This window comes from Nipponia nippon, unplaced genomic scaffold (assembly GCF_047370975.1).
Source record: "Nipponia nippon isolate SJK-2023a ecotype South Korea unplaced genomic scaffold, ASM4737097v1 scaffold_85, whole genome shotgun sequence".
In the NCBI taxonomy this organism is placed as follows: Eukaryota; Metazoa; Chordata; class Aves; order Pelecaniformes; family Threskiornithidae; genus Nipponia; species Nipponia nippon.
This window is the reverse complement of record NW_028262408.1, coordinates 13,031-39,356: the sequence shown is the minus strand read 5'-3', so window position 1 is coordinate 39,356 and position 26,326 is coordinate 13,031. Positions and strand designations below refer to the sequence as shown.

At 44.0% G+C, this 26,326-nt stretch overlaps 1 protein-coding gene and 1 long non-coding RNA gene across 4 annotated transcripts; one reads left to right on the top strand and one right to left on the bottom strand.

The window, feature by feature from the left end:
* Nucleotides 1–8,457, top strand: LOC148050400 (uncharacterized). 3 transcript variants are annotated; one of them, XR_015701165.1, is made up of 4 exons: nt 1–100; nt 229–403; nt 1,583–1,672; nt 8,340–8,457. It is a non-coding gene; the product is annotated as an uncharacterized LOC148050400 (long non-coding RNA). The 3 variants fall into 3 exon arrangements; XR_015701167.1 differs by lacking the exon at nt 8,340–8,457 and adding an exon at nt 2,370–2,643; XR_015701166.1 differs by lacking the exon at nt 8,340–8,457 and adding an exon at nt 1,795–2,643.
* Nucleotides 5,364–24,981, bottom strand: LOC148050399 (3-ketoacyl-CoA thiolase, mitochondrial-like). Its single transcript, XM_087742849.1, has 10 exons — nt 24,885–24,981; nt 20,476–20,642; nt 18,087–18,215; nt 16,042–16,158; nt 14,448–14,595; nt 11,547–11,722; nt 10,443–10,572; nt 7,733–7,803; nt 6,946–7,100; nt 5,364–6,024 (listed from the first exon to the last, which is right to left on the bottom strand). The coding sequence occupies exons 1-10, from the start codon at nt 24,898–24,900 to the stop codon at nt 5,940–5,942; spliced, it is 1,194 nt and encodes a 397-aa protein (XP_087598975.1). The 5' UTR covers nt 24,901–24,981; the 3' UTR covers nt 5,364–5,939.
* Nucleotides 24,982–26,326: the final 1,345 nt, after the last annotated feature.

The window sequence follows — 26,326 nt, the reverse complement described above, 5'->3', positions numbered from 1 at the left end:
GTTGTCTTCTGCTTCACACTCTTTCTAGATTTTGCAAATCCCTCCTCAAGACCTGAAAAATCCCTGTTTATAAATAACCACAGCAGAGGGGAAAAACATTGTAAGTGTAAAATATTCTTACAAGCAAAACAAAAAGCCCAATGATTTTATCATGTGTATCTTATACTAGAGCTAGATGTTCATAAAGAGGGATTCAGATTTTTTTTTTTTTTTTCTCCCTGGCAACAGCTATAATAAATACACTGCTAGAGAAAATATGTGAAATAGAAGACATTCACTCAACACTGAAGAAACATGTTTGGATACAGGACTGCAAGAAACTTGCAGAAGAACCCAACACCAAAAAAATTCTGAGCTCCAGCTTGCTGCCAATGTTAAGATCTCTCAAAGTAAAACTTCCCGGGTGAGTCTTCCTTTGAGATGGAGTCAGATGGTGTTGGCAAGCTCCATTAACCGATTAGTTAGCAACAGGAAGGGTAAACGGTTCACATATAGGTTATCAGAAATAAAAGCCCCAAACCTTTCCTCTCTTCCTGCTTCTTCCACCCCCATAGTTCATAGGTTTTGGCTCACGGAAGCAAAGAAAAAAACCCCAAACCAACAACAACAACAAATCGGAAGTATCTAAGTGGAGGCAGGAGTTCGGTCTGCCTGCTGTTGGTGTCTAGGTCAGGTACCACAATCTCTCCATGGACTGGCACGTTAACTGTCCTGAGTTTGCTGTCTTAAGCTTCTCTGCAACAGCTCGCTGTCTCGCTGATTTTCAAAGAGATTAAAGCTGTGGTTTCAGAATTAATTAATGCCACATTTGGGCAATTCCTCATCTCTCGGAAAACAGATTCAGCCCAGGTAGGGTGTGAACACACAGCCCTGCTCCTGCTGAATCGGAGTAAGAGCATGACCACCAAAGGAAAAAAAAAAAAACCAATAGCTGCCCTGGCTTAATACCTGCCAGGATGAATTTATCATGCTGACAATTTCAAATAGCTGTGGATTAGCAGCCTGACTTTACACCTGATCTGCCCTGCAATTCCTATGGCTACAGCATTTTCACCTGGCATTACTAGTCCTGCAGCTGGATTTGTTATCAAACGGCAGCCTTAAAAGAAGTTCCAAAATGTTACCTTTTTATCTTAACTCACCTCCCATGAGAAATACTTATCCATTATAAAACTAAACCCAACAATCATGCTCCAACCTCCCTGTTCATTTCAATTTAATTCTTCATGTAAACGTACCTAAGTCGGCAAAGACATCACTAGCACTAGTTCCTTGTAGCTGTTTTTCAGGAGAGGGAAACAGCACCCCCGTCGCTAAACCCTTAGCCTGTGAACTCTCCGAAGGATTAATTTCCCCTCCGATCCCCCTCAGCATCCCTGTGTAGCACCCAGCTGACCCAGTCAGAGACGGACTCTGCTGGGTGGAGAGGCGAGACAGAGCCCTGCCCAGCTTAACAGCATCGCACCAGATGGAAAAATGTCGGGATTTACAGATTGAGGAAGAAATACTCTCACAACGAGGCGAGGCTTGCCTGAAATGGTGCACTTGGACAGCTTCAAGATTAATTTTTTTTTTTTAATAGAACGCTACGCAACATCCCATCTAAATTATTGGAGCTCCACTAGAAGCATAACAGAACTGCTTATATATAATGCAGAAAGGAGTGCAACAGGTAAGTCTGTATCAGAGGTCTCTGTACCTTCTCCCTCACATACACTTGCTTAGGATTAAGGTTTAATAGCTTTTTTCTAGACAAAGGAATCCCAGTCTACTCTCTTCTTCATTTTTTGTCAGCTATAGTACTTCAGTCCTCTCAAATCGCAGTTGGAACCCACTCTGCAAAATACCAGGTGCTTTCTAATTCACTTGAAATCGAGGCGCCAAAACCGCTGGGGTGTACAAGAGCAAAGAGGTGTTGGTATCACGGCACCTGCCCGTTTAAAACCCACAAAAGGAGAAACGGGACCCGAAACGTTGGGTGGTTCAGTTGCAAGGTTAACCTAGCACGCACTGAGGAGAAAATACCGTAGGAAGGACAAAAGCCTTTGTAACGCAGCGAGATCTGCAGGGTGTTTAAAACGCACCACCCCGTGGCAGACAGCTACGTCGACATTTATCAGTAAACACCGCACAGCTTTACGCGGGCAACGAAGGCTTTTCACGAACGCTTTCTTTTCTCACACATTTCAAGAAAGACAAAAACCAAGATTTCTTTCACGATACTGTATAATGGAGACTACTCACACAAAAATAAAGAATACACCTGAGCCTAAAAAGAAAAAAAGAAGCATGCACTTGGTACAATCAATGTACGTAATTATCCCTCTAAAATCTTAACACATTTCTTCCCTATCTTCCGCTCCTTCCAGGACACTATTAAATTCCCCTAATCCAGATTGCTCTCAGTAAGACGTCTTCATTTCCCAAAGGCAGAAACGCAATTCTACCGTCGTTGTATATGGGAAACTGGAGAACATACTTTAGAACGATGTAGGAGGATCAGTTATTACTGCTGTTATTCTGTAATAAATGATTGGGCTTGCTAATAAAGCCAGGCTCAGACCAAATCCTCAAGGCCAGGCACCCCTGTATAGTGTGGAAGACTGGCTCAGGAATCAAAGGTCAATGCAGGTGCTAATCATGTAATCATAGAATCGTTAAGGTTGGAAAAGAGCCTTAAGATCATCAAGTCCAACCATTAACCCAGCACTGCCAAGCCCACCACTAAACCATGTCCCTAAGCACCACGTCTCCCCGGCTTTTAAATACCTCCAGGGATGGGGACTCAACCCCTGCCCTGGGCAGCCTGGGCCAGGGCCTGACAGCCCTTTGGGTGAAGAAGTTTTTCCTAGTATCCAACCTAAACCTGCCCTGGCGCAGCTTGAGGCCGTTCCCTCTCGTCCCATCGCTTGTTCCTGGGGAGAAGAGACCGACCCCCCCGGCTCCAGCCTCCTTTCAGGCCGTTGCAGAGAGCGATGAGGGCTCCCCTCAGCCTCCTCTTCTCCAGGCTGAGCCCCCCCAGCTCCCCCAGCCGCTCCTCCCCAGCCTTGTGCTCCAGCCCCTGCCCCAGCCTCGCTGCCCTGCTCTGGCCACGCTCCAGCCCCTCCATGGCCTTCTTGGGGTGAGGGGCCCAAAACTTTAATTTAATCTTTAATAATAACTTGGTAAGAAAAAGCCCATATTCCGAAGCACAGCAAACTGTGTTTGCGCATGACCTAGCACAGGACCTGGTTTTGCGCATGGGGGAATACCACGCTTTAGATTTAAAAGTGAAAATCAGGAACTACAGAAGAGGAACGCAGCATATTCCCCCAAAACCCGGAGCATCCATGCACCTTTCAGAAGAAAGGCTTCCCCCCCCCCGGAGACAACGTCACTGACAACGCACTCAATGACTGGGAGCCTACGCAGAGCGGTTGCCAGTGGTCTCAACCGTTCAACGGTTTATTCGACACAAAGGAGGGCTTTTGGCAGCAGCCTAACAAAGCAGCCACGTTTCCAACGGGCAACAGAGAGCAGAAGCACAGGTTTGGACAATCCACCTGTAACTCACCCTAACTAGAATGCCTAGGTTGGTTTGAAACCTAAAGAAGGGATTGCATTCTCCCTAACCAACCTGAACTCGTCATCCTTTAGAGGGAGGGTTTACACCACCAGGCACTGCAACCTGAGCCCGCAGAGAGGCAAAAAGAAAGAAATTAAATTGACTTCCAAAACAAGAGCATTTTCCCTTACCGCCCCTGAAAGCAGACACTGAATTTTAAGACAATTGGAAGTTGTGAAGTTGCATTTATTAGAAGTGCAATACGTTAAGTCCCAGTAACTTCATGGGAAAGGATTTCACTGTTTCACGTCAGCGTGGCAAAGCCCCTCGTCAGAGGCTCTCGCAGGAAACGAACAGGATAAAAACGGAATGATATGGGAATAAGCAGTTGGCTCACACAGCAAAGAAAGGTTACTAGCAGGATGTACAATCCTCTGTGCTGATAACATGTTCAGAAGTTATCTGGAAAATGAGGTGGCCATCGTGATGCATTTTGCAAGAAAGACAAAATGGATGACCAAATTTAACTCTCACAGCTGGAATTACACACGGATCTCAAAAAACTGAGTGATAAAAGGGGGAAATGAAACATTATGTGCAAAATAAAGTGCACGAAGGGGATTATTCCTTACTGTACGTACACAGTGATGAGCTCTGAAAGAATTGTTACTACACAGGGATGAGATCTTGGAAAAACTGCAGCCAGTTCTCTGACGAGTTCAGTGATTATCCACAGTCACGAAGGAAGAGGGAATTGGTTATTATGGAAGGACCAAAGAACAGAAAACACCCTGCTTTATAAAATCCACGTGGCAACTGTATCTTCACCAGAGAAACCCCTGTAACTCTAACTTACTAAGATACAGTAGAAAGAGGAAAACAGACGCTGTGTTAGATGAACATCTGGTTTGCTGCCTTACGGCAGCTGCTGGTTTTTTTTTTTTTAATCCATAGAAACAGCGCGAAGTATTTCTACAGTCATTAAAGACATTGCATCCATAAAAACCCCGGGAACGGCGATCAGCGTACTTCAACGGTTATCCACCAGTTGTAACACTACTTGCCTTGACCTGAATTTCTTGCTAGGCTAGGCAGGCAGGTTTTGAATAACCTCCCGTCTTTCACAATCGTCACAGCTCATGCCGGTGGCGTGGCAAGAAGTTGTAGATAAGCAATATTTTGACAGCGGACAGAGGATGAGAAAGAGTAAAGGCTGAAGTCTTTGTTCCTACTTTAGCCCTACGTAGCACAGTACGGGCTATGGAGAAGCGCGTGCCGTCTCTGACGTGGATCCATCCAACTAACTGAGCATCTAACGTAGACATCTACAGCAGAGCAAGCTGCAAGTTGCTCTTGCCAGTCCAGCCAGCCTAGAGGACTTCGGTGAGCACAGTCAACGGAGATCTCGTTTCATCCAAACGTGATCTACATCGTGTCAAATGATTCATAACTTCACCTCCACCGCCTGCGAGAGGCAAGACAACTTGCTCAGATGTGCACTTCTCAAATTAGCTAAGAACAGCCCCACGTTAAGTGATACAAGAGATACAGATGATACTGTTAGAGGAAATTAAGAAATGAGTTGCTGTGTGTACGCAGTTACCGTGCAGTGACACAGTTAGATGCGACTACCTCCCTTCTCGGAAGGCTGGCAGATTTGCTAGAGTTGTCTAGAAACTACCACCAGTAGTAACTGGTAACCACCAGTTATTTCTCAGCCAGGAAAAACAGCCTCTCCAAAACCAAACACTGACTTACCAAAAGGAACAATTCTCACAGTGATTTACATTTCAAACAAACAAACAAAGGAACACCAAGCTCTTTTTGCTGTTATATTTATTGTTCTTTTGGGAGGCACAATGGCAATTTCAGCTTTCGCTCATTTTCTTTTCCCTTGCGAAACAGCAGGGTACAGGTTATAGCCATCAATCTGCAATCAGTATATACTTCACAAGGTCTCCAATTATCTTTTCACATTTCCTGATGATAAAAGAGGCACGTGCGCCAGACAGCAGCAGTAGGTGAAATAAGAATAGTTGAAGCAATACTTGCTTAAAAACCTGCGCTGCCTGCTATTTTAAGGCAGGTTTGGTGAAAGTTTGACAGGCAATTTCCTCAGGAAATGAAAAGAATCTTGCCTATAGAAATACATCAACGTTGATTGAAAAGAGGCTTTTAGAAAATACTTCATCAGTGCGAAATTACATTGTTACACTTCCTTTAGTAAGAAAGACATTAATGAATCTCTTTGCTCAGAATTCAGACTTCTCAGCTGTTCCTTTACCTTGCAGGAATGGCATAAAATGAAGGCAGGTAGTGACGCTTTATTGTCACAAACGGCAGAAGTTTCTCAGGGAATTAATAGTTCGGGCAACACTGCAGTCTCCGTAATCTCTCAGGCTGTGTTCTCAATGATAACAGCAATCCCTTGTCCACCACCAATGCAAGCTGATCCCACGGCATATTTCCCGCCACGACGCCTGCACAGAAAAAGTAACAGTGAAAATTACATTTATGAAACCATAGTAGCCGTTGTCCTGATTTGATGAGAGGAAACCAGCTATCGACTAGGCACTGCTAAAGATGACGTTTTAGAATGTGGACGATGTTCTTTTTTTAGAAAAATATCACGAAGCCACAACTGATGTTGAAATATTTCTGGAGCAAAACAAGAGGTTGCAGGTCTGAGTGTTTTACCACCTACAAGATGGTACGTTAAATAGTTCTTAGGAATACAAAATGGCAAGGAATGACATGACGGGATACTTGTGGTTTCAACCCATAATAAAAATGGCATAAGTAAAATGTAATTTTATTGCTGAGGTAGTTTTTAAAAGCTAAGATTTCTACAGCCACACTCCCAAGAAACAGTTTTCTGCAAGGTGCAAATTAACCGAGGCTTTATGGTTGAACACTAACATAGTGTTGCAAGTACAAGCAAAAAGATACAGTGATCTCTGCCCTAAGGGGGTGGGGAGGGGAAGGAAAATTCGGATTAAAATGGTGCTAAGCATATCAAGCAAGCCGAAAGAGTCAAAATCTCTGAAAACGGCCTAAAGGAGAAAGAAGGTGACGACAAAGCCTTTTAAATGGACCCTGTTAAGAAAAGACGAGACTTTGCTCCCAGGCCACTTCAATAAAGGAAACCCTTCCGCTAACTACTGTGGGCTTGGATCAGATCTAGAGGAAGCAAAAAGTCCTGCAACAACAACAGCTGCAGGACCCGGACTACAGCACAAAGGTAACAAATTTGTACAGAAAGCAGTACGCTTTAGCGTGGAGAGCTTGAAGTCAGCAGACTGGAAGATTTTAGTCACACAGTATCCATACTAGAAATCTTTTGCAGGTGTAAATACATCAGCATTGCATTCACCACCAGCAGCTATTGGCTACGTACATACCTTAATTCATGAACCAGGTGAGCTGTGATCCGTGATCCCGAAGCTCCCAAAGGATGACCTATAGCGATGGCACCTCCGTTGACATTGGTTTTTTCAGGGTCAAGGCCCAAGGCTTTTTCGACAGCTAGATACTGAGGTGCAAATGCCTCATTCACCTAAAACATCAGAGAAACAATACAACTGTTCACGTCTGACTTTCCACACAAGCTTTCAGCAGCACGTGCGCACACAAGATCAAACGAGGTGCGCTTCTTCACGTCATTTTGATTGAGAAAAATATTAAACATTGTGTTTATAAAAACGTACTCAGATAACACACAAATTGTCATGCAAACCCAACGTAAATTCAAATCCTTCTGGCAGACGTGATACAAAGCAAGTATGTAGTATCTTTTATTAAAAAAGGCGTGGTATATTCTGATGCAATGTGTTCACGGAGAGTCTATTGCTCTGACAAAAAATCGCCTCGTTCACAAATGGAGAAGTGTGACTAACTTAAACCATTCACAGTCCAGCCAACAGAGTAAAACCTCATGTCACTTGAGGTTCTTTTTTTCCATGGAATGCTATCCGCCATTTTCAATTTCCACACGCCTGAGATTTTGGTAATAACTGTGAAACCGTTCGGTAGAAACTAGACAGTTAGAGCTCAGGCAGGCAACCTAAGACAGCTGGGCTCCAGACATGCAGAAACACCTACCTTGTGATGAGGGGCTACGTGGATGAGTGGAATGCTTCTGCTAAAAAGATCAGGAGTAACCTCACCGGCCATGTTAAAACTCCTTACCTCTACCAAATCCATGTCCTTCAGGGTCAATCCTGTTTTCTTCAGAACCTCGGTAATTGCAGGTACAGGGCCTATTTGGAAATTGTATGCACAGTTAGTTAAATAAAAAAGAAATAAATAAAGGCTTATAAACATATTATACATAGGAGAGCTTCATAAAGCCTCATCAGATCCCCTCCCATGAGCCTCTGTGCACCCAATGAATTCTGGATATGCCACTCACCTGCTTTATTAGGTGGTAAGAGAACTCCTGAATCTCAAAACTATTTGGCAGCCTTCTCAACACACTGCCAGGGAAAGTTAGGAGAGTCACTACTGCTGCACAGTTATGTCGGTAAACACATGCATAGCTTTCAGGTCAAGAGAACTGACAGTCCCCAGCCAAATAAAACAACTTCACAACAGTTTTGAGGCATTCTCCTATCCAGTACTCTTGGTTCAGCTTATTCTTTCCTCACAACTTGCAGCCTCCGGGTACACAAAAAAGAAAAAGGCAGGCCGTTCTAGAGTGCTAGTTATGTGTTTAGTTATGGGTATTGTTGTAATATAATTTATCTGAAAATCTTCTAGTCAAAAAAACTAACATTAAATGTTCCCTTGGACGCAGGTCCCAGCCAGCTGAAGACAGGAAGATTTTTTTGAGAGCATTACAGAGTTTGGCAATAAAACTGTTCTCTGGAAGAAAGCTGATATCTACAACCTGCTATAGAATCGCTCAGGTTGGAAAAGACCCTTAAGATCATCGAGTCCAACCATTAACCCAGCACTGCCAAGCCCACCACTAAACCATGTCCCTAAGCACCACGTCTCCCCGGCTTTTAAATCCCTCCAGGGATGGGGACTCAGCCCCTGCCCTGGGCAGCCTGGGCCAGGGCCTGACAGCCCTTTGCGTGAAGAAGTTTTTCCTAATATCCAACCCAAACCTGCCCTGGCGCAGCTTGAGGCCGTTCCCTCTCGTCCCATCGCTTGTTCCTGGGGAGAAGAGACCGACCCCCCCCCGGCTCCCGCCTCCTTTCAGGCAGTTGCAGAGAGCGATGAGGGCTCCCCTCAGCCTCCTCTTCTCCAGGCTGAGCACCCCCAGCTCCCCCCGTAAGACTTGCTCTCTAGACCTTTCACCAGCTTCTACAATCCACTAGCGGAGATTAACCTCAAAGCACAGCTACCTAAGGAAAGAGATACTCAAAGAGAATTTGAAAACACTAATTAGATAGTACAAAGATATTGAGATGCTAGATGGTAACTGATCATTAGACAAAAAAAACCCCAATCCTAAAACGTTAACGATCCTAAATGCTATCTCACTACCAAAAAATTGTGTTGAAAACTCATAGCTCAAAGAATAAAACCCATAAAAATAAGTAAATGACCCAAGAGACAAAAAATTAAAAGGAGGGCCCAGTTCAAAGCTCAGTGGATTATTAGAAAGCCTCAGGCGGCTTAATACTAGACTCCAAATGCATCTGATTACGGATGGATTTTAGTATTCCTGTTGTGCGTGAGAGTAATGGGAGGGTCTCGTGTGGACAATACAAAGACCGTTAATGACAGCCAAGTAGACTTTTTTGCCCCCTCTCTCTCTTTTTTTAAAAAAAATAATGAATTCTCTCACTAGACATTGTGAGGCAGGACTCCCTATCACCATCAGTGTGTGAAAGGGCAGTTGCTCAGTCTGAGCTCCTGTTCTCAGATCTGTTGCTGTCATGTCGATGAATCTCATCTGGTCTTTTTGAGCCGCTGCGGACAAGCTGTGGTGTTAAGGAGTTAGGATACTAACTGTTTCTCCATATGATTTATGAAGTTTTTAAACAAGCTAAAGGAGTTGCCTGACCTAGAAAGAATGGGCTAGTTTAGAAAGCACAATGACAGCAAGAAGTCTAGGGAAAGAAACCCTCCCTCTACATTTGCTTTGAAGGTTGTGTTAGTCAGATAGTCCGATCAAGAAAAGAAATCTGACAATGCTTCATTTGCATTTCTACTGACACATGGAACCAGTCAACAATGACCTCGCTGAACAGAATGGCAGAAAGGACGAGCGACGCTGGGACACAACGCTGTCTACAAACTAAACAGAAGGGAAAAATCCTGGGGTGTCTGGATCGGCTTTGAGGGTTTGTTTGCGTTAACAGCTATTTGATTAGGAAGCATAAAATACGGGACTGAAAAAAAAAGAGAAGCAGTTGGTTTGCCAAACTAATACCTGAACAGCTGTGTATCCTGTAATCTTAGCTTGAGTAACTGCTGAAAGGGGTACACATAGCCAATACTCCTTCAGCAAGAGGTGAGGAAGACAACTCATAGTTACACATTTAATAATGGGATTTAAAGCTTACAGGAAACTAAAGTGAATTTCAGGAGAAAACCGGTTTTAAGAAAATTGAGAGAGTGCCTATTTCCTTGACTTACTAACAGAGAGTAAAAAAAGAAAAAAAAAAAAAGGTGCCTGGGGGACTATAGTTCAGTGCTAACACGATAGGTCAGGCTCCGCACATCCCCTTTCAGCCAAACTGAGGAGTGAGTTAGTCCCTCTGCATAAGAGGGATGGACTGATGCAGTGGAACGGGGACTCTCGCTGTAGTAAGCTACACGAACGTCTTCAGAGCTGCCAGACTCGGCACACTGCAGCCTCCTTTTCTTTCCTACAGAATGCCCAACACAAGAATATTTTAATGCCGCTTGATGCTATAAAATAATGTGCTTTATTGCGACTTACCAATGCCCATTATGGAAGGGTCACAGCCAGCTGAGTGATAGGCCACTACTCTTGCCAGAGGAGTAAGACTGTGCTTTTTAAGTGCTGATTCACTGGCAATGATGAGTGCACCAGCTCCATCACACACCCCCTTGCAACAAGAGAGAAAAGCATTCTTAGTGGAGAAAATACAAACAAAAAACTCCACACTTTAAACTAAATATGCCCCTCAAAAAAAGCTTGAGCCCAAGACACTATTATTAACATTTAACAAACAATTGTATTAGTGTTTATTCAAAACAACAAACCACAATCTTTCACTATTCTGTGGACTGTGAAAGAAAGTTAAATATAGATGTTTAATTAATTTCAATGTTTTAGAAAAGTAAAATAGGTTTTTGCTACTTAAAGTCTCCCTTACACTGGAAACATCATTCTGTAGCCTTGCAAGGACACTATTAATATTGGACAAAGTATGTACTATTAATTATAAAAGATGCTTTACAGACACCCGTACTTACTGCGGCTATGATCTATTTTAGGTAGGAATTCAGATTGTATGATCACAGTGGTCCTCCTGGCCCAAAGAACATTAATCAATTGATTAAGATAATGGCTGTAAGAGGAGCAGTCCGTAATGACATGCTGCTAAGCACCCAGTCTACTCTGGGTAAGAGCAAGATGTGGTTTGGCCTACAGAGGGTACCAACTGTGGCACAAAAATGAGCAGCAGCAGCATGCCCGCTAAAATAATGCACGATTTGTAAGGCAAATGTTCAGTAATCATTGCCCTCAAAAGAAAGCAGAATGGCTAATTCTACGTAGCCACCGCAGGCATCGGCTGCATAATTCAAGGCTGATGAGGAAGTGTCAATGCCTCACTAAAAGGAGAGCGACAATCCACAGAAGCAGGTTTTAGGACACAGGAGCAGACTGAAGGATCCCCTGCCATCTTGGGGCTGGAACAGTCAACCAGGGGCATTCAGTTGCAGAATTAGAACTCATTTTTGTCAGGAGACACCGTTGACAGCCAAAGGTGGCTCAGTGAGACATAAATGCAGTGACAATAAATTTGGAGCACCTTTGAGGTGACACTTTCACAACCCAAGGCTTTGACGTACTCACTGAAGCATTCCCAGCAGTCACCGTTCCGTCCTTTTTAAAGACAGATGGGAGCTTTGCCAGTTGTTCCAGAGTGGTCTGGGGTTTCGGATGCTCGTCCTTTTGCATACTTTCTTTCCCCTTTTTTGTTTTCACTTCAATTGGTGCCATCTCAGCATTAAAGTAACCAGCATCATGAGCTGCAACCACAAAAAGGACAATAAAACGACTCTGACAAAAATATCACGATGATTGCGCAGCACGACCAATAATCCTATTTTCATGTGCACACAACTTTTGCTCTATTTTAACTAAGAGTTCAGGGACTGTACTGTTTATGCTTTATTTTGTTTAAATAGGCTGGCTGGTGTTTTACTGTTTGTTTTTTTAGAAACTGGGCAAAAACTCTACAAACTTCTCCAAAGAAATTCTCAAATATTAAAGTGTTATTTCAGCTTTATAACAACGGAACTTTTCTTTTTTTTTTTTTTAACCACTAGATTTATTTTTGGTACACATCCCCCTGTATAGTTGCTTTATTCTACAGCTCTGTCACTTATCAGAGGGCCAAGAAGCTGTAAATCTCACTCAGAGAGGAACGTGGGAAAAAATCCTGAGCCACATTTTCTCTGTTGATAACCAGCATAAGCTATTGTATATCGATTAAAATCCTGTCCAAGCTGCTTCTCCACAGGATGTCACAGCCAAGTCACGATCTTAGAATGGGATTCAGCTACCTGAACAACCTGAGACAATTCAAGGCATTGTAGGTATCTAAGATGCCCATAAGAGCATCTGACACATCACCTAAGATGACATTAGACGCCAATATTCAGGCAACTAAACGCTACCTTTTGTGTCCACAATGTTGGTGTGAACTGTTAGCAAACAGTTAATCGAGGCTTTGAATATTACTGTGTATTGAAGAATAGTTATTGTATAGGGTAATGTAGAAAAGATAAATTACGTGAATTGTATAACTACAGGTGTTTTATATTAATCTAAGTCCATGCTACACTGCTCATTTTGTCCCTGTACAGCCCTATCCCGTAACTGGATTAATCACCAGCCGAGTTAATCAGTAGATAAAGATAGATGTAGTAAGAAAAGATGAGTAACTGAACAGCTGATTAAGACATTTTAACTGATGTAGACATTAGATGAGAATAAGGGTAAGGTAAGCATTCATAATATAAGTTAAGAGGTCAGATTCTTAAAATTTAAAGATGGTTTTAAATAGAGCATTGTGAAACTAGACATAGAAGGGAAATAAATGACTTTTATGATCTTGCATCGGACCAGTGGTTGAAGCGGTCTACGTGGTCAATAAACAAGAACTGAAACGGAACGCAAAGAACCGGTTTACTGATGGGAAATCAAGAACTGTCTGCTGACCCGAAGAATGAAGAATTGAGAACCCAGTGGAAACCTTAGGTGGACTTTGATAATCATGTAATTGTTATAGAAACATATATAAGGTGACAATTGTAACACTTAGTTGCCACTCACTGAGGTGATGGCCCAACTCTGAGTTGTCAATAAAGCAAACCTAGAGATGCCCACTTTCTGGTGAAAATTCTTCAACAAACACAGAGATTTACAACCAAAACAACTCCTGTCTCCCAAAACTGAACCAAGACTCCCAGCCACTTCAAATCATTCCGCAAATGCAACTCTAAGGGATTTAAAACTCAGCCGCTGAAATTGCCAGACCTGATGTTGTTTAGCTACCTCTGAGCTTTCTCAGTAAATTCTACACAGTCTTTTTCTTTCCTGATTAGCCACAGAACTCTCTCTTTAGTCTGGAATTAGATGAACTGGTCGTAACAAGCAGAAATAAAAAAAAAACAAAAAAACCAAGGCAAAATCCTGAAAAACAAGAAAGAATCAAAAGCCTCTTCAGGGGCACAGCTTCTAGCAAAGGTTCCAGGAATGGCAGGAGTTGGCTACCAGGATCAGCAGGGAAGGGAACACACAATTGAGAAAAGTCACAAAAAGAATTGCTACACCCATTGAAAAAAAAAAATAGGAAATCTTCCTTCAAGAGCAGAAGCTGTTAAAAAGCACCATCATCAGAATCTAAAAGTACGCCAAGATCTTTGCTTCTTATGTTCACCTTTAGGTTGCAACGTATGTTGAAGCCCCTGGACGACCACTACATGTTCTACTGGCTTTTGGCCTACCATCCTGTTTACACTATCAATCAATTTCACAGTAACCCAACGCCTCTGAATTATGGCTTTGGCCACGCAAACCACCCAGAGAACAGTTTAAACCCAGGTCCTGAACAAATATCCCCTCTTCAGCTTCCATCTGCTCTAACTGTGTGCACAGGTGGTTGGAGAATAGCATATGATTTGCAAAAGGAAGAAAATGGATTTAGATCAATTACGGCACATGCTGGCATGCAAGAAGGATGTTCTGAGCACGCAGAACATGCAAGAGGACTGTTCTGCAGTGAAGTGGAAAGAAAGGAGTCAGGCGTGCCTGGGACAGTGCTGCTCTGCTGCCGGGAAGACAAGGGCAAGGCATCCCACCAAAGGGGCACCAACAAGCTACGCTGATGAACATGAATCCTGTTCAGGCAGGAGGTGACACGTGACAGGCCAACGGCATTTGCTGCCTGAAGGGCTACTGAATGTCCACGGGGAAGACGCAAGAAGCCAGTGGAAAGGGGCTCGTTACTTCACCTGCCGATAGGCACAACACCCGACTCAGTATATTCCAAGTCAAACCCCCTAGGAGTGGGCTACTTGTATCACAGGGCAAACAAAAGCATGAATTACAGTATCTGCAAATCAAAAGACAAATTACACCAAGATGCACGAGCTACACGAAACTTAAAGATACTTCGAATCAATGCTAAAAACTAACTAGATTTGAAAGTAGTATCATACAAACACTTCCGTTCCTAAATTTACTAACCGGCTTTGCATCTCTGTTGCGTTTTCAATGCATATCGGTCACAGTCTTCTCGCGTGATGTTGTATTTTGCAGCCAGGTTTTCAGCAGTAACTGCCATAGGTATTTTAACATGCTTATCTGTTAGACCTTCCCACAATGTATCTTCCAACTGCGTGGAACATCATGAAAAGAAAATTATGAAGCACAGCAATATTAACATTGATTATTGACAGTTTCTAATTATTCAGCAGCCTCTTGGAAACTAAGGTCTCTTTGTAAAATTAACTGGTTACCTACGGATACTTTATTTAAATTAGAACAAACACACTGCAAAACAGTATGCAAGTTCTTGGGCGTTATTTTAGTTATTCTATGTTGTGCTCTAGTGTGGTTCTTTCCCCTCACGTGGCCCTGAGACGTTTGGGAAAAGCCCGTGTTTCTTAGCATTTCAGCGTATTTCCCTGCTGCATGAATTATTTATTAGAGACCTACGAGAAAACACAGCTGTCTTCCTGGTTACCAAGAAGGAAAGGTGAGGAACTGTGAAAAGGCACAGCAGCCTACCGATTCTTTGGCTCCTTCTCTACTGTCAGCTAAAATCACCTTGAGTCAAAGGTTTCTGTGGGTAAAACATCTCAGGTGAGAAAATACCCAAGTCCAACGTCACTTAACCTAATAAAGGCAAGCCCAGTCAGTTCAGGTGGGTTTTGTCATCTCTCTGTCACCAGTGAAGTTCAGCAAGATAAATCACTTATTCACCTGCAACTGTATAATTCAATTATCTTCATGGTAAGAACCCAGTGGCACCTATGGAGACTCAGCGTTACCAGCAACCTTGTGAAGGTGTTCTCTGTAGGTACCGAGGCTTCGTCACAGTGCCACGCAAAATTCACAGAACAGAGTCAAGCGTACTTTATATTCACCATCATCATAACGGAAAAACAGCGTAGAAAAAACAAAGGGCCGAACCACTGAAATATCCTAATTTAGCATTTTGATGTTGGTTACGACCCACTGAATATACGGTAATTATCAGCGCAGAACTGGATCCTGCTGCAAGTTTCCCACAGTATTCACTAAGGATATATCTTCAGAAGAGAATGTAAAAATAATTTCTCTGTCGATGGATTTAATTTCAATTGACCATTTTTAAAACTGAGAGATGCTTACAACTTGGAGGTATACATGTTCTTTCCCAGCCTATCTACCCATTGCTAGCCTCACTAGCTTTACCTAAACTGTGTATGCCTCTATTTCACAGCCTCTGACATCAGGAATTTCTTTATACTATGTACAGTACTTTGATAGGAGGTATCAAGTGAACTAAGTTTTGTGTCTGAGAGTTTATTCGTATGTTTAACATGGAACAGGAGTTCAAAGATAAGTTTTGGAAAAGTTACAAAACTGGCATGCTTAACAAAATTGCTTGAACCTACTGTTTTGATAATGTCTGAAGAGTGGATAAATGCTTTGAAAAATTAAATCCGGATCTAATCTCCAATAATTTCATTTGCAAGAGCATAGCGTCTACAGGCCCGATACTTTACGTTGCTCTGTTAACACGACTTCATTCACAGGATTAAAAAAAAAAAAAAGTAGGAAAAAAGTACTAGACCTTGAGTTCTGCTCCTAATCTGGTTCCAAACCGAATGTTTCGAACAGCATAAGGAGCCTGGCTCATGCTTTCAGCTCCACCACACAGAACAACTTCTGAGTCATTAAGGCAAATTTCCTGTTAACAGAAAAACAAAACAGATCTAGGATTTAGTTTGCTGGTTTTGTAAGCCAGTAACAACTGTCTTAGAAAAAGACCTCGTCACCTGCAAAGCCACACAGAGAGAATGAATTCATGCTTAGCCACGTGTATATTTACGAAGGGTTAACTCTTCTATTAAGATTGGGGTCTGTCCTTTCATTACGTGCTCCTCCTTCTTCCTTTCAGCAAGGAATGATTGTATCAACGATGGAGGAAGAGAATATGGGGGCACACCTATGACAGGACGGAGGAACAAAGCCATTAAGGACCTGCGTGCTTGTGTGGTTAGGTTCACAGATGGCTGAGCTTTTTTTTTTTTTTTTTTTTTGAGCTCCCAGTCTTCTCAAAAGGAACACAAATGAAACCGCAGAGCTTGAAACTAGGCCGTACAATTCTAAAAAAAACGGGACATCATTTCAGAAAACATTAGCCAGGTAAGCTGCCAAAAGAAACCCCCAAAACACACTAATTCATCATTGGCAAAGCGCTAAAAGCCCTAATTCCTACATGCACCATCAGACCAGTCAAAAATTCTGCTTTCTTAAAATGATTCACTCAGCTGGACTCAGTTAAGGTTACTCGTGTACTGGAATGGAAGCAGATGAAATTCTCTTGACGTGCATTTGAGATGACTAGTTAATAATTACTATCACTGATTTGTAGTGATACGTGCCGAGATGCTTCCTATAGTTACCAAAAACTTTGTGTACATTTAAGCGGCTCAGAATAGAATCTGCAGCTTTGTTGTGTGCCAGAGAAATACAGAAACATGAGCTGTATTGATGAAACGCCATCTTTGGAAAAGACCTCACAACCATACTTTCGATATAAGCGGTCAAATTCTCCAACAGATTTTTTCAGTGTAGCCCAACATGTGTACAGCAGAAAGCACTAGAAAAAACAGTCAGATGGATATTATTGTAAACACGTAACCTTAACTCTACATTGTCTTCCACATTTTTTCCTCAGAGGATCAGACCTAAAATAATAGTCTAGCCAATGGGAATTTAAAAAAAAAAAACAAAACAAAACACAAACCTATGTGGTTGCTCAAATATTCATAAAATACCCTTTCAGTTTGTACAGTCTAGACCACTGCTAGTCGTACACCACTGGTCTGTATGAACAAATGAAATAAACACCACTGTACCATCTTACTCAGTCATTTTGGCCAACCGCTTGAAGAGAAGTTGATTTTCTTCTATTTTAAAGGAAGTGACGCTATAAATTATCTAACCCACGAGAGGGTTTGGATCTTTTAACAAAAACACACTTAAAAAACACAAGTTGCTGCTCACATAGGCGAGAATATAAACAATGATCGGAAGATGAAAGTCTCCTGTTGTGGTTCTGATGCCCAGTAACTCCAGCTCATACAAACAGGATCACAGAATGCAACTACCGTACAGCTGAGCACTATTTCGCTGGCTAACACTTGTTGCATTCATTATTTTAAACTCCAAATAGCTACAATGATGATTTTTTAAAACCAACCCCAAAATATGGCACTCTGAAGGCTGAACTTCTGCACAAAACCACGCAGGACAGTAGGAAGTCTCTACCAGTGGCAGCTAAAAATCCATGTTAAGACTCATCCCAAGGTTGGATATTAGGAAAAACTTCTTCACCCAAAGGGCAGTCAGGCCCTGGACGAGGTTGCCCAGGGCAGTGGTTGAGTCCCCATCCCTGGAGGTATTTAAAGGACGGGTAGACGTGGTGCTCGAGGACATGGTTTAGTGGTGGCCTTGGCAGTGATAGGTTAACGGTTGGACTTGATGATCTTAAGGGTCTTTTCCAACCTTAACGATTCCATGATTCTATACATGTTTCTACACGCGTCTCTTCTCTCATGTTAACAGTCTGATAAAGGTTACAACTAATACAGGAAAAAAAGAGCTTTGTACCTGACACCCACTGGCAATGGATTGGAAACCAGAGCCACAAAGTCTGTTGACAGTGAGGGCTGGAACTGGGACAGGAACTCCCACGCGTAAACCAACATGTCTTGCAATATAAATCGCGTCTGCGGAGCTCTGTAGGCAGAAAAAACAGGAGGTTTTGTTACACTCTAATTTCTTTGGAAAGTAGAAGTCTTGATGAAAAGTCAGAATGGTGTAACGCGTCACTGACAGGAGACAGCGCATGTTCAGGAGAAATCCTACAAGTCATAAGAAGCGCTTTGATTCACTTCAGAAACACACCGTTCTATTTGATCAGAACCTACTCCTTTAATAAACCAGGCTCCAACATGAGATGAAACAAAAATGGCTAGGCTTCTGCACTTCAACCTACTGAGTCGGCAGATGATGGCGAGCACAGGTACAGAGTAAAAAATTACAACAGCACTGCTATAGGTTTGTAACGGATCTTTTCCAAACAGAAAGAACACTTATGCTCTTGGGGATCGTGCCCTAAGCTAATGTGTATTATAAAGACACAGTTCTGTGCACAATGCTACTTGCCAGTGCAAGTTCAGAAAAAAAAAATTAATCAAGCCACTTCTGCTGAAGAAGGGGCGTTTTAAATGCTCATACATTCACCGTTATTTAAACTTAATCACATAATACTTAAAAGGAACCCAGGACTAAAAAAAGAAAATCTATTGGGATGGGGAAGCATGATGCAAAGGAAAAGAAATGTAATTTCAACATGAAAAGACTTTTTTTTTCTTAGGAGAATCCTATTTTTTATGTGAAGGCATTACAAGAGATTTGGATGCAGCAATTTTTTTTTTTTCTAGGCCACAAACAGTTCTTACAAAACCTAAAAAGTTGAATAAAAGAAGCTGAGATAGTAGCGGTAGGAGACAGAATAATCAAAAGCTACTCTTTTGGCTGAAAATCCTTAAGAAGGAATACTGCACGTTTGTTCACTTATCATGAAAGTTCTCAGGTATTTGTTTCTTCTGCACCCTTGAAACACTCAGTGCAAAATAAGACTGCCCACCCTTAATAACGGCGAAGTCGGAATACAAAACAAATCAAACCCAGTAATGCTCTTTGGTGCCTTGCCTAAAACAAAGACCCTAATCTAGATATGTGGATAGCTGCAGTTTTGCGATGCCGGTGCCCTGCATACAACAGCATCGACATCACAAGCTCTTTGGAAAAGATACGATTGTCCAAATGTCTCTGCCAATCAAGGCATGTATCCCTTCAGCTCAAAGTAAACTCGTATTCACTCAAACAAATTCTGTTTAGAAAACTCAGGGGAAATGGGCTCGAACCAGTTACAGTCTCCAGAAAGAAAGGGTTTTATACAATCCAGTGAAAACTCACTGATCATTGAGTTCCACACCTCAAGTCATTCAAATAGGAAAAATGTACCAGGGATTAGCAACTAATCATTTAATGAATCCACAGTTTTTAGAAGATCAGCTTGTCCTAGTTTAAACTACCTTTCATACTAAAAAAAAAAAAAAAAAGCTAAGCTTTCTTTTTCGAATATGAGCCAGCAGTGTGCCCAGGTAGCCAAGAGGGCCAATGGCATCCTGGCTTGTATCAGGAACAGTGTGGCCAGCAGGACCAGGGAGGTGATGGTGCCCCTGCACTGGGCACTGGTGAGGCCGCCCCTCGAATGCTGTGCTCAGCGCTGGGCCCCTCACCCCAAGAAGGCCATGGAGGGGCTGGAGCGTGGCCAGAGCAGGGCAGCGAGGCTGGGGCAGGGGCTGGAGCACAAGGCTGGGGAGGAGCGGCTGGGGGAGCTGGGGGTGCTCAGCCTGGAGAAGAGGAGGCTGAGGGGAGCCCTCATCGCTCTCTGCAACTGCCTGGAAGGAGGCTGGAGCCAGGGGGGGTCGGTCTCTTCTCCCCAGGAACAAGCAATAGGACGAGAGGGAACGGCCTCAAGCTGCACCAGGGCAGGTTTGGGTTGGATATTAGGAAAAACTTCTTCCCCCAAAGGGCTGTCAGGCCCTGGCCCAGGCTGCCCAGGGCAGGGGCTGAGTCCCCCTCCCTGGAGGGATTTAAAAGCCGGGGAGACGTGGTGCTTAGGGACATGGTTTAGTGGTGGGCTTGGCAGTGCTGGGTTAATGGTTGGACTCGATGATCTTAAGGGTCTTTTCCAACCTAAACGATTCTATGATTTGAAGCCTTGCTCCCAATAAGATTACAAATCATGCAGGATATGTCCCTTAAACACAAACAGGAAACACCATACTATAAAGGCTACTTACCCATTTCATTTCCACCCCTTTGGTTTATTCTTGGCTGCAAAGCAGAGGTAACTATCTATAGGACCACACTGAAGGGGATGACTGAAATAACCCCTGACCAGCAAATCTTCCGTGCTACCAACCTGCATGACATTGCCGATAATGACACTGTCAATGATCTCAGGAGAGACCTTGCCAGCAGCCAACGCAGCTCGAGCAGCATGTTCTGTCAGATCGGTGGCTGTGAAGTCCTTCAGCAAACCTCCGTAGGACCCGAAAGGAGTTCGCTTCGCTGCAACAATGAACACACCTGCAATAGGAGCAAGAATTATCCAGAGGCGCAGAGCCTAACAAACAGAAAATCATCAAGTCAGCCTCAACTGGGTAACATCCTAAATTCACAAGCAGCTTTGTAGATATAGGGAATATGAATGATAAGATAATTATCACCACTTCAAGATAATTAAATATAGCATATAGCAATGCTTTAGACGGGGAAGGCAAGCAGAATTAATAGTCAGAAAGAAAAGCTGAGAACATTCCAGAAACACCTTTTTTCCACGAAGATATTTGGAAAAAAAAAAAAAAACACAAAACAGGTAGTTTGGATACCAGACAGACAAAGGAGGATGCCACACCACATCAGATGCTAGTGCTAAAAGCATAAAAGTAACACCCATGAAATCCCATAGTGAACATCTGTGAAATAATCAGATCAGGATTTTTTAAAAATCAGAGGCCATTCCCTAATCCTAGAAAAATCAGCAGGTTTTTGGCTTATTCTCTGAAAAAAAAAAACCAACCTAAAAAAAACAATAAAGCAAAACAAAAAGACTTTTTATATGCATTTTAACTTTGATTCCTTTAACTTAAGAGGAAAAATATTCCCTAATCAAAACCTTCATGATATTTCCAGAATTATATAGGTCATCTAAACAGCATCAACCTTCCAGTTTCTGGGAAGAAAATCCAGTTTTCAATAGACAGGAGAGTGTGTGCAAGCGCGTGTGTACCAATGCATTGGCCAGAAGAAGTCTTTATGAATTTCAGCTTGGGAGAAGCTGTCTCTGAACCAAACCCAACATCTACCGTTTGCCTGTCGCAGCGGCTCTCTGCTCCCACGTGCAGCCTATGAACTTTCCCCCAGTTGAACGGCAGAGCTCACACCCCCCTTTTCTACAGCTGCCAGAAGTTATTTTCAGTGACACTAGAAGGATATATAAAAATATAAGAACGAAGGCAAAGAAAATGCCTGTTCATTAAGCTGCTCATGAACGCTGTTTTCAGGCCTTTGGTTAGAGCCCGTGGGATCCATGATCTTAGGCTGGTTTGTCAGAGGGAGGGTGTTGCTCTGTCTCTCATGTATTTGGATCCCAAGCTGCGTGATTCACAGAAAAGGACTTTCCAAACTGGTCAAGGTCAAGCCTGCTCCGCTGACAAGGACTTGAAGGCAATGTTGGGATCTGAACCAGGCAATGACCACGCTCAGAAGATCATCTGGGAAATACCCTGAAGCAGACTAAGCAAGAACCGCAGGTTGAAGGACAGGGATAAATGCCAAAACCAACGTGGCTTTCAAAGCCGCGAACAGAGCAAAAGAGAGTAACACCCTCACAGCCTGATGCTGCCCATGGGCTTCTTTCTGGGGTACCCAGAAGACCTTAAAAAGAAGCCTTCGCTAAGCACACGACTGCTGCTCCCTTAACATGGAGTGCTGACACAGTAACTATTCAAAACCCGTGAGAAGCAGAATTTATTTCCTCAAAAGAATAAATAGCTGCTAACGATTATACATCCAAAAAGCCCACTCTTCAGGTTTTTAAGTGTAGAGGGAACAGCACAGTCACTAAAAATACGTATCTCAAGAGGCCTCTGTGTATACAGAGGTCTAAAAAGTACCAAAGCTGGTACTGCGGGGAAGGTCCTATACCCAGGTTTGGAACAAATTATCAGAACTGCTGTATTCATCATTGTTCTTCACTCTTCATTTAATCATAATTCAAGTAATACCAGCAAGTAATTCAATTTAATCCGAAACAATTCTTAATCCATTGGCTGAACATTTTTTACTTTGGGTGTAGGGGTTTTTTTCCCTCCCAAAAAAGCTGAAAACTACTAACAGACACAACATGTGAACCCCTACAAGTTGTTTTAACAAAGGTGAGGATGCTTTAACTGATTTGTGTTTATGGAAAACGGGTGTGTTCAATCCAGCCACTGCAGAATGAGTCTCTGGACTCTCTAAGTATTCAGGTGACAGATTTAAATTTAGACCAGCAGTTTTCATTTAACTATCCAAAATGTATTGTATTAACAATAATGTATTGAATGCTAAGATTGGGTCCGCATCACACGTTAAGAATGCTTGTAAAAAAAGACCCTTAGCTCTTTTAAGGACGATCTCATGTTGCTAAGCTTATCTTCCCTGCAGCAAAGCAGGCCCAGACACTCATCTCGCCCCCACTCCTCCTGCCCACTGATTCCTGTCCCTCTGCCTCCTCCAAAATTGTCCCAGCGATAGCTGGTTACAGGGCTTTGCCGCGGACCAGCCCAGGGACCCGACCATGCTAAAAGAACTTGTTCTCCTCCCTTTTCGCCAGGTTGTTGGTTATCCACATTATTTGCTGAACCACATACGCCGTGTTACCTTACAAACAAGCAGTCCGGGGGCAAAGGTGGAACTTTGCCCTTAAACCTGCCTTTCACAAGAATAACAACATCTCTCTTCTTTCGCAGAGGCTGCTCACTGCTGCCCACTTCTTCACAACCGCACCGCGGGGCCAAAGCATAAACCAGACCAGATCGCACAACCGCGGTAGCCGAAAACTAACCCAGAGTCGGCAGAAAACGAGGGGCTGATTTTCATTTGGATCAGTTCTGTGGCTGAGTTCACCTTCTGGCTACTCAATAAAACAGTAATTCCAGACTACGTGAGACGACGGCTGGCCTGAATCAGGAAGGGAAGAAGCACAACCTTGTGTTGAGCTATGCGGAATTAAACTGACCGCGGAGCCATTCCCCTAAGGGTGTACTGCTCCAGAACCTGCCTAATTTTGCTTGATTGGAGAGACATCTACAAATGCTACTCCCTCCACAAAACTTCAGGAGGGACAACAAGGGGCGGCTGAAGTCCTGAGTGAGAAAGGACTCTACCGCCTTTGTCAGCTCTTCCCAAGTTCCCATTAATGTGCTCCATTACCGTGACAAGATTTCCAGAGCCTCCGCAGTTTTCCAAGGTGATAAACATCGGATCCCAGTGCATAGGGATCTGGAAACTTTTGGGGCGAGAAAGCAAAGGTCACTCTGAATCCTTATCGAACGCTCAATTCAAGACATCTTTTAATCTGGTTTTGTTAACCACTTGCTGCCAAATGGGGATCTGCTATTATAGGTCTGAAGCATTCTCTACCCCTCCAACATTTCTCAAGTGCGCTTGGTATGAAAATATTTGTCGGATGCTATTTTGAAGGCCTAAAAAACAATTAGCCTCAAAAAACACCAATGAGCAAGAACAGTGTATGAAAAATATTGTTGCAAGCGATAGGATCCTGAGACAGGCCCAGAAAACTAACATCAAACAGGTATATCCAGTTCAGTAGAGAAATACAGAATTACTGCAACACTGACTAGATGGGCTTTCAGCACTGAAACCTCAAGCCATGACTTATATGTATATTATTATTTAGGTCCAGTCTGTCCAGTAGCAACGCACTGTCAAATAGCCAAAAAGCCCTACTGCAGTAAATTTCCACGTTGTTTTTAAACAAGAGCAGGTATTAAAGGGCATATTTACCTCATTTTAAGAGACACAACATTTAAACCACGTAGAGCATAAAGTACTCCTTTACACAGAACACTTGTAGGAACTGCTGGCGCTTACAAAACGGGGTTTATCCTGCGCCGTTACTGCTAACACAGGCAGGGGCTGGATGCGACAAAAGAAACTTGCCGTCACTGGTACCTCAAGCGTCACTTCTAGTCACCGCACGTCGATGTGGCCAGTTATCAGACACAGATACGCACCCTTGGCTCTAGGTTTGTTCGGACCATAACTGGCTAAAGCACTGCAGAAAGTCGAACACGGTATATTCCGTCCTACAAAGGGTTTGCAACCCAGTTTGCGGAAAGGTGGCGTTTCTGTCCAGCCGTTATCCAGCTGGCAGGGCACGGACAAGACGGCGGGGAGGAACGATCCCCCCGCAGGGAGGGGAAGGGGCTCGGAGGCTCCATTTTGGATTTTCTGACGGACAAGGCGAGCCGCCGCCGGGCTACCGGCCCCTACAACCGGGCCGCCCTGGGGCCAGGGCCGGGCCCCGGCGAGGCCCATCCCGCCAGCCCGGGCGGGACGGCCGCGGCACCCCCGGTCACCTTTGCCTCAGACGCGGCCCAGCCTTCCCGCCAGACCGGCCCGCCCTCACGAACCCTTCCCGGGCCCCGCTCTCCCTCGGGGACCGGCGGCCGCGCCACCCCCGCTGCAGAGCCAGGGACCCGCTATCCTCCCACACGGGGGCATGGGGCCGCCCGCCCCGCCGCGGGCTGGCAGGAGCCTCACCCCGCAGGAGCGCCATGGCCGCCCCGCTCCGCTCCGCGCCGCGCCGCGCCGCCGCCTGCCGCGCCCGGCCCCTCGCCTGCGCCTCACCCGCCGCACATTCGCCACGCTGGGGGCGGAGGCACGCGCAGGCGGCGCTTTTAAATTTATTTAAAAATTCCTGGTTTTGCTTTTTTTTTTTTTTTAATTTTGTTTCTACTTCGTTTGATTTCTCCTTCCTCGCTGTCCGCCCCTGGAAAAGGGCGGCGCGGGTTTGGCGAATCGGCGGCGGAGGAAACGGCGTTGCCTCGGCAACAGCGGCGGCGGGCGGAGCGGGCCCGCTCCTCCCCGCTCCTCCCCGCTCCCCCCCGCCAGGCCCGGCCCGGCCCGGGGCCGCCCCGCCGCGCTCCGCTGCCGCCCCGCACCCCGGGTCCCGCGGCACCGCTGAGGAAACTTGTGCTGGGGAAGGTACCCGGGACCCGCGGGCGGCGGAGAGGGGCGGCCCCGGGAGCCCGGAGGGCAGCTCCCCGCCCTCCCGGGGCGCAGCCACCCCGCTGAGCGCCTCGCCTGGGGTTCTAATGGCGGCCTGCAGGCCTGAGGGGCCTGGCGGTCCGTGGCTGACCCGGCGCTGCCCCTCTTTCCAAGCTTTATCCTTTCGGGACTTGCCCCCCACGTCCCCTGCCCCTTGCAACCTCCCGGCTGGGATCCCCAAAAAACACCTTTCAGAGTTTTGGTGGTTGAAAAATGCATGTTGAGGTACGGTTTACGTGCATAAAAACTGTAGGTTTTCAGTTCTTCAGGCAGAAGATGGGGGGATCGGGAAAAATATTTCGTGTACAAATAAAAATTGCCGTCTCCCTCCGTTGATGCAATTTAAGTTTTAGAAATTTTCTAGAAGAAAAAATGTTTTTCTGTGAAGAAGCCCATCTTTGATTCGAAAAATCTCTCAACTGCTTTCCCTCCATAACTCCAACGATCCCATGAATCTAGAGATGAGCGAATGGGCAGCGACACGCAACTTTGTATTTCAAAAAAGCACTATTCCTCTATTTTTTCTCTCTCTGCCATTGATTTAACCTTATCTCATTTAAGCACATGCACGAGGGCTGGCACTGCGTTCATTTGCAACGGTCTGCAAGGCTGTAAGATTCTACACTCAATGGATTTTTAATTAGCTCACACTATTCAAGCACCTCTGAAATGAAGTTGTAACTTCTAAACCTTTCAAAGTCTTAAGTAAAAGCTTTTGAGACTGTTCATTTGTGTTTGTGGAGTACTTCGTAACTTTTAAATAGAAAGGTTTCTAATATATAGAAGAAAATATTGAAAAGTGTATTTTTTACATTCCTGTGTTTGACCAAAACTCACAATTTCTTCAAAAGTGTTTATTTCACAAATTTTTTTTTTTTATCCACAGCTGAATATTACAGTGACTATTACAAGCATTTTCCTATAAACAAAGGTGT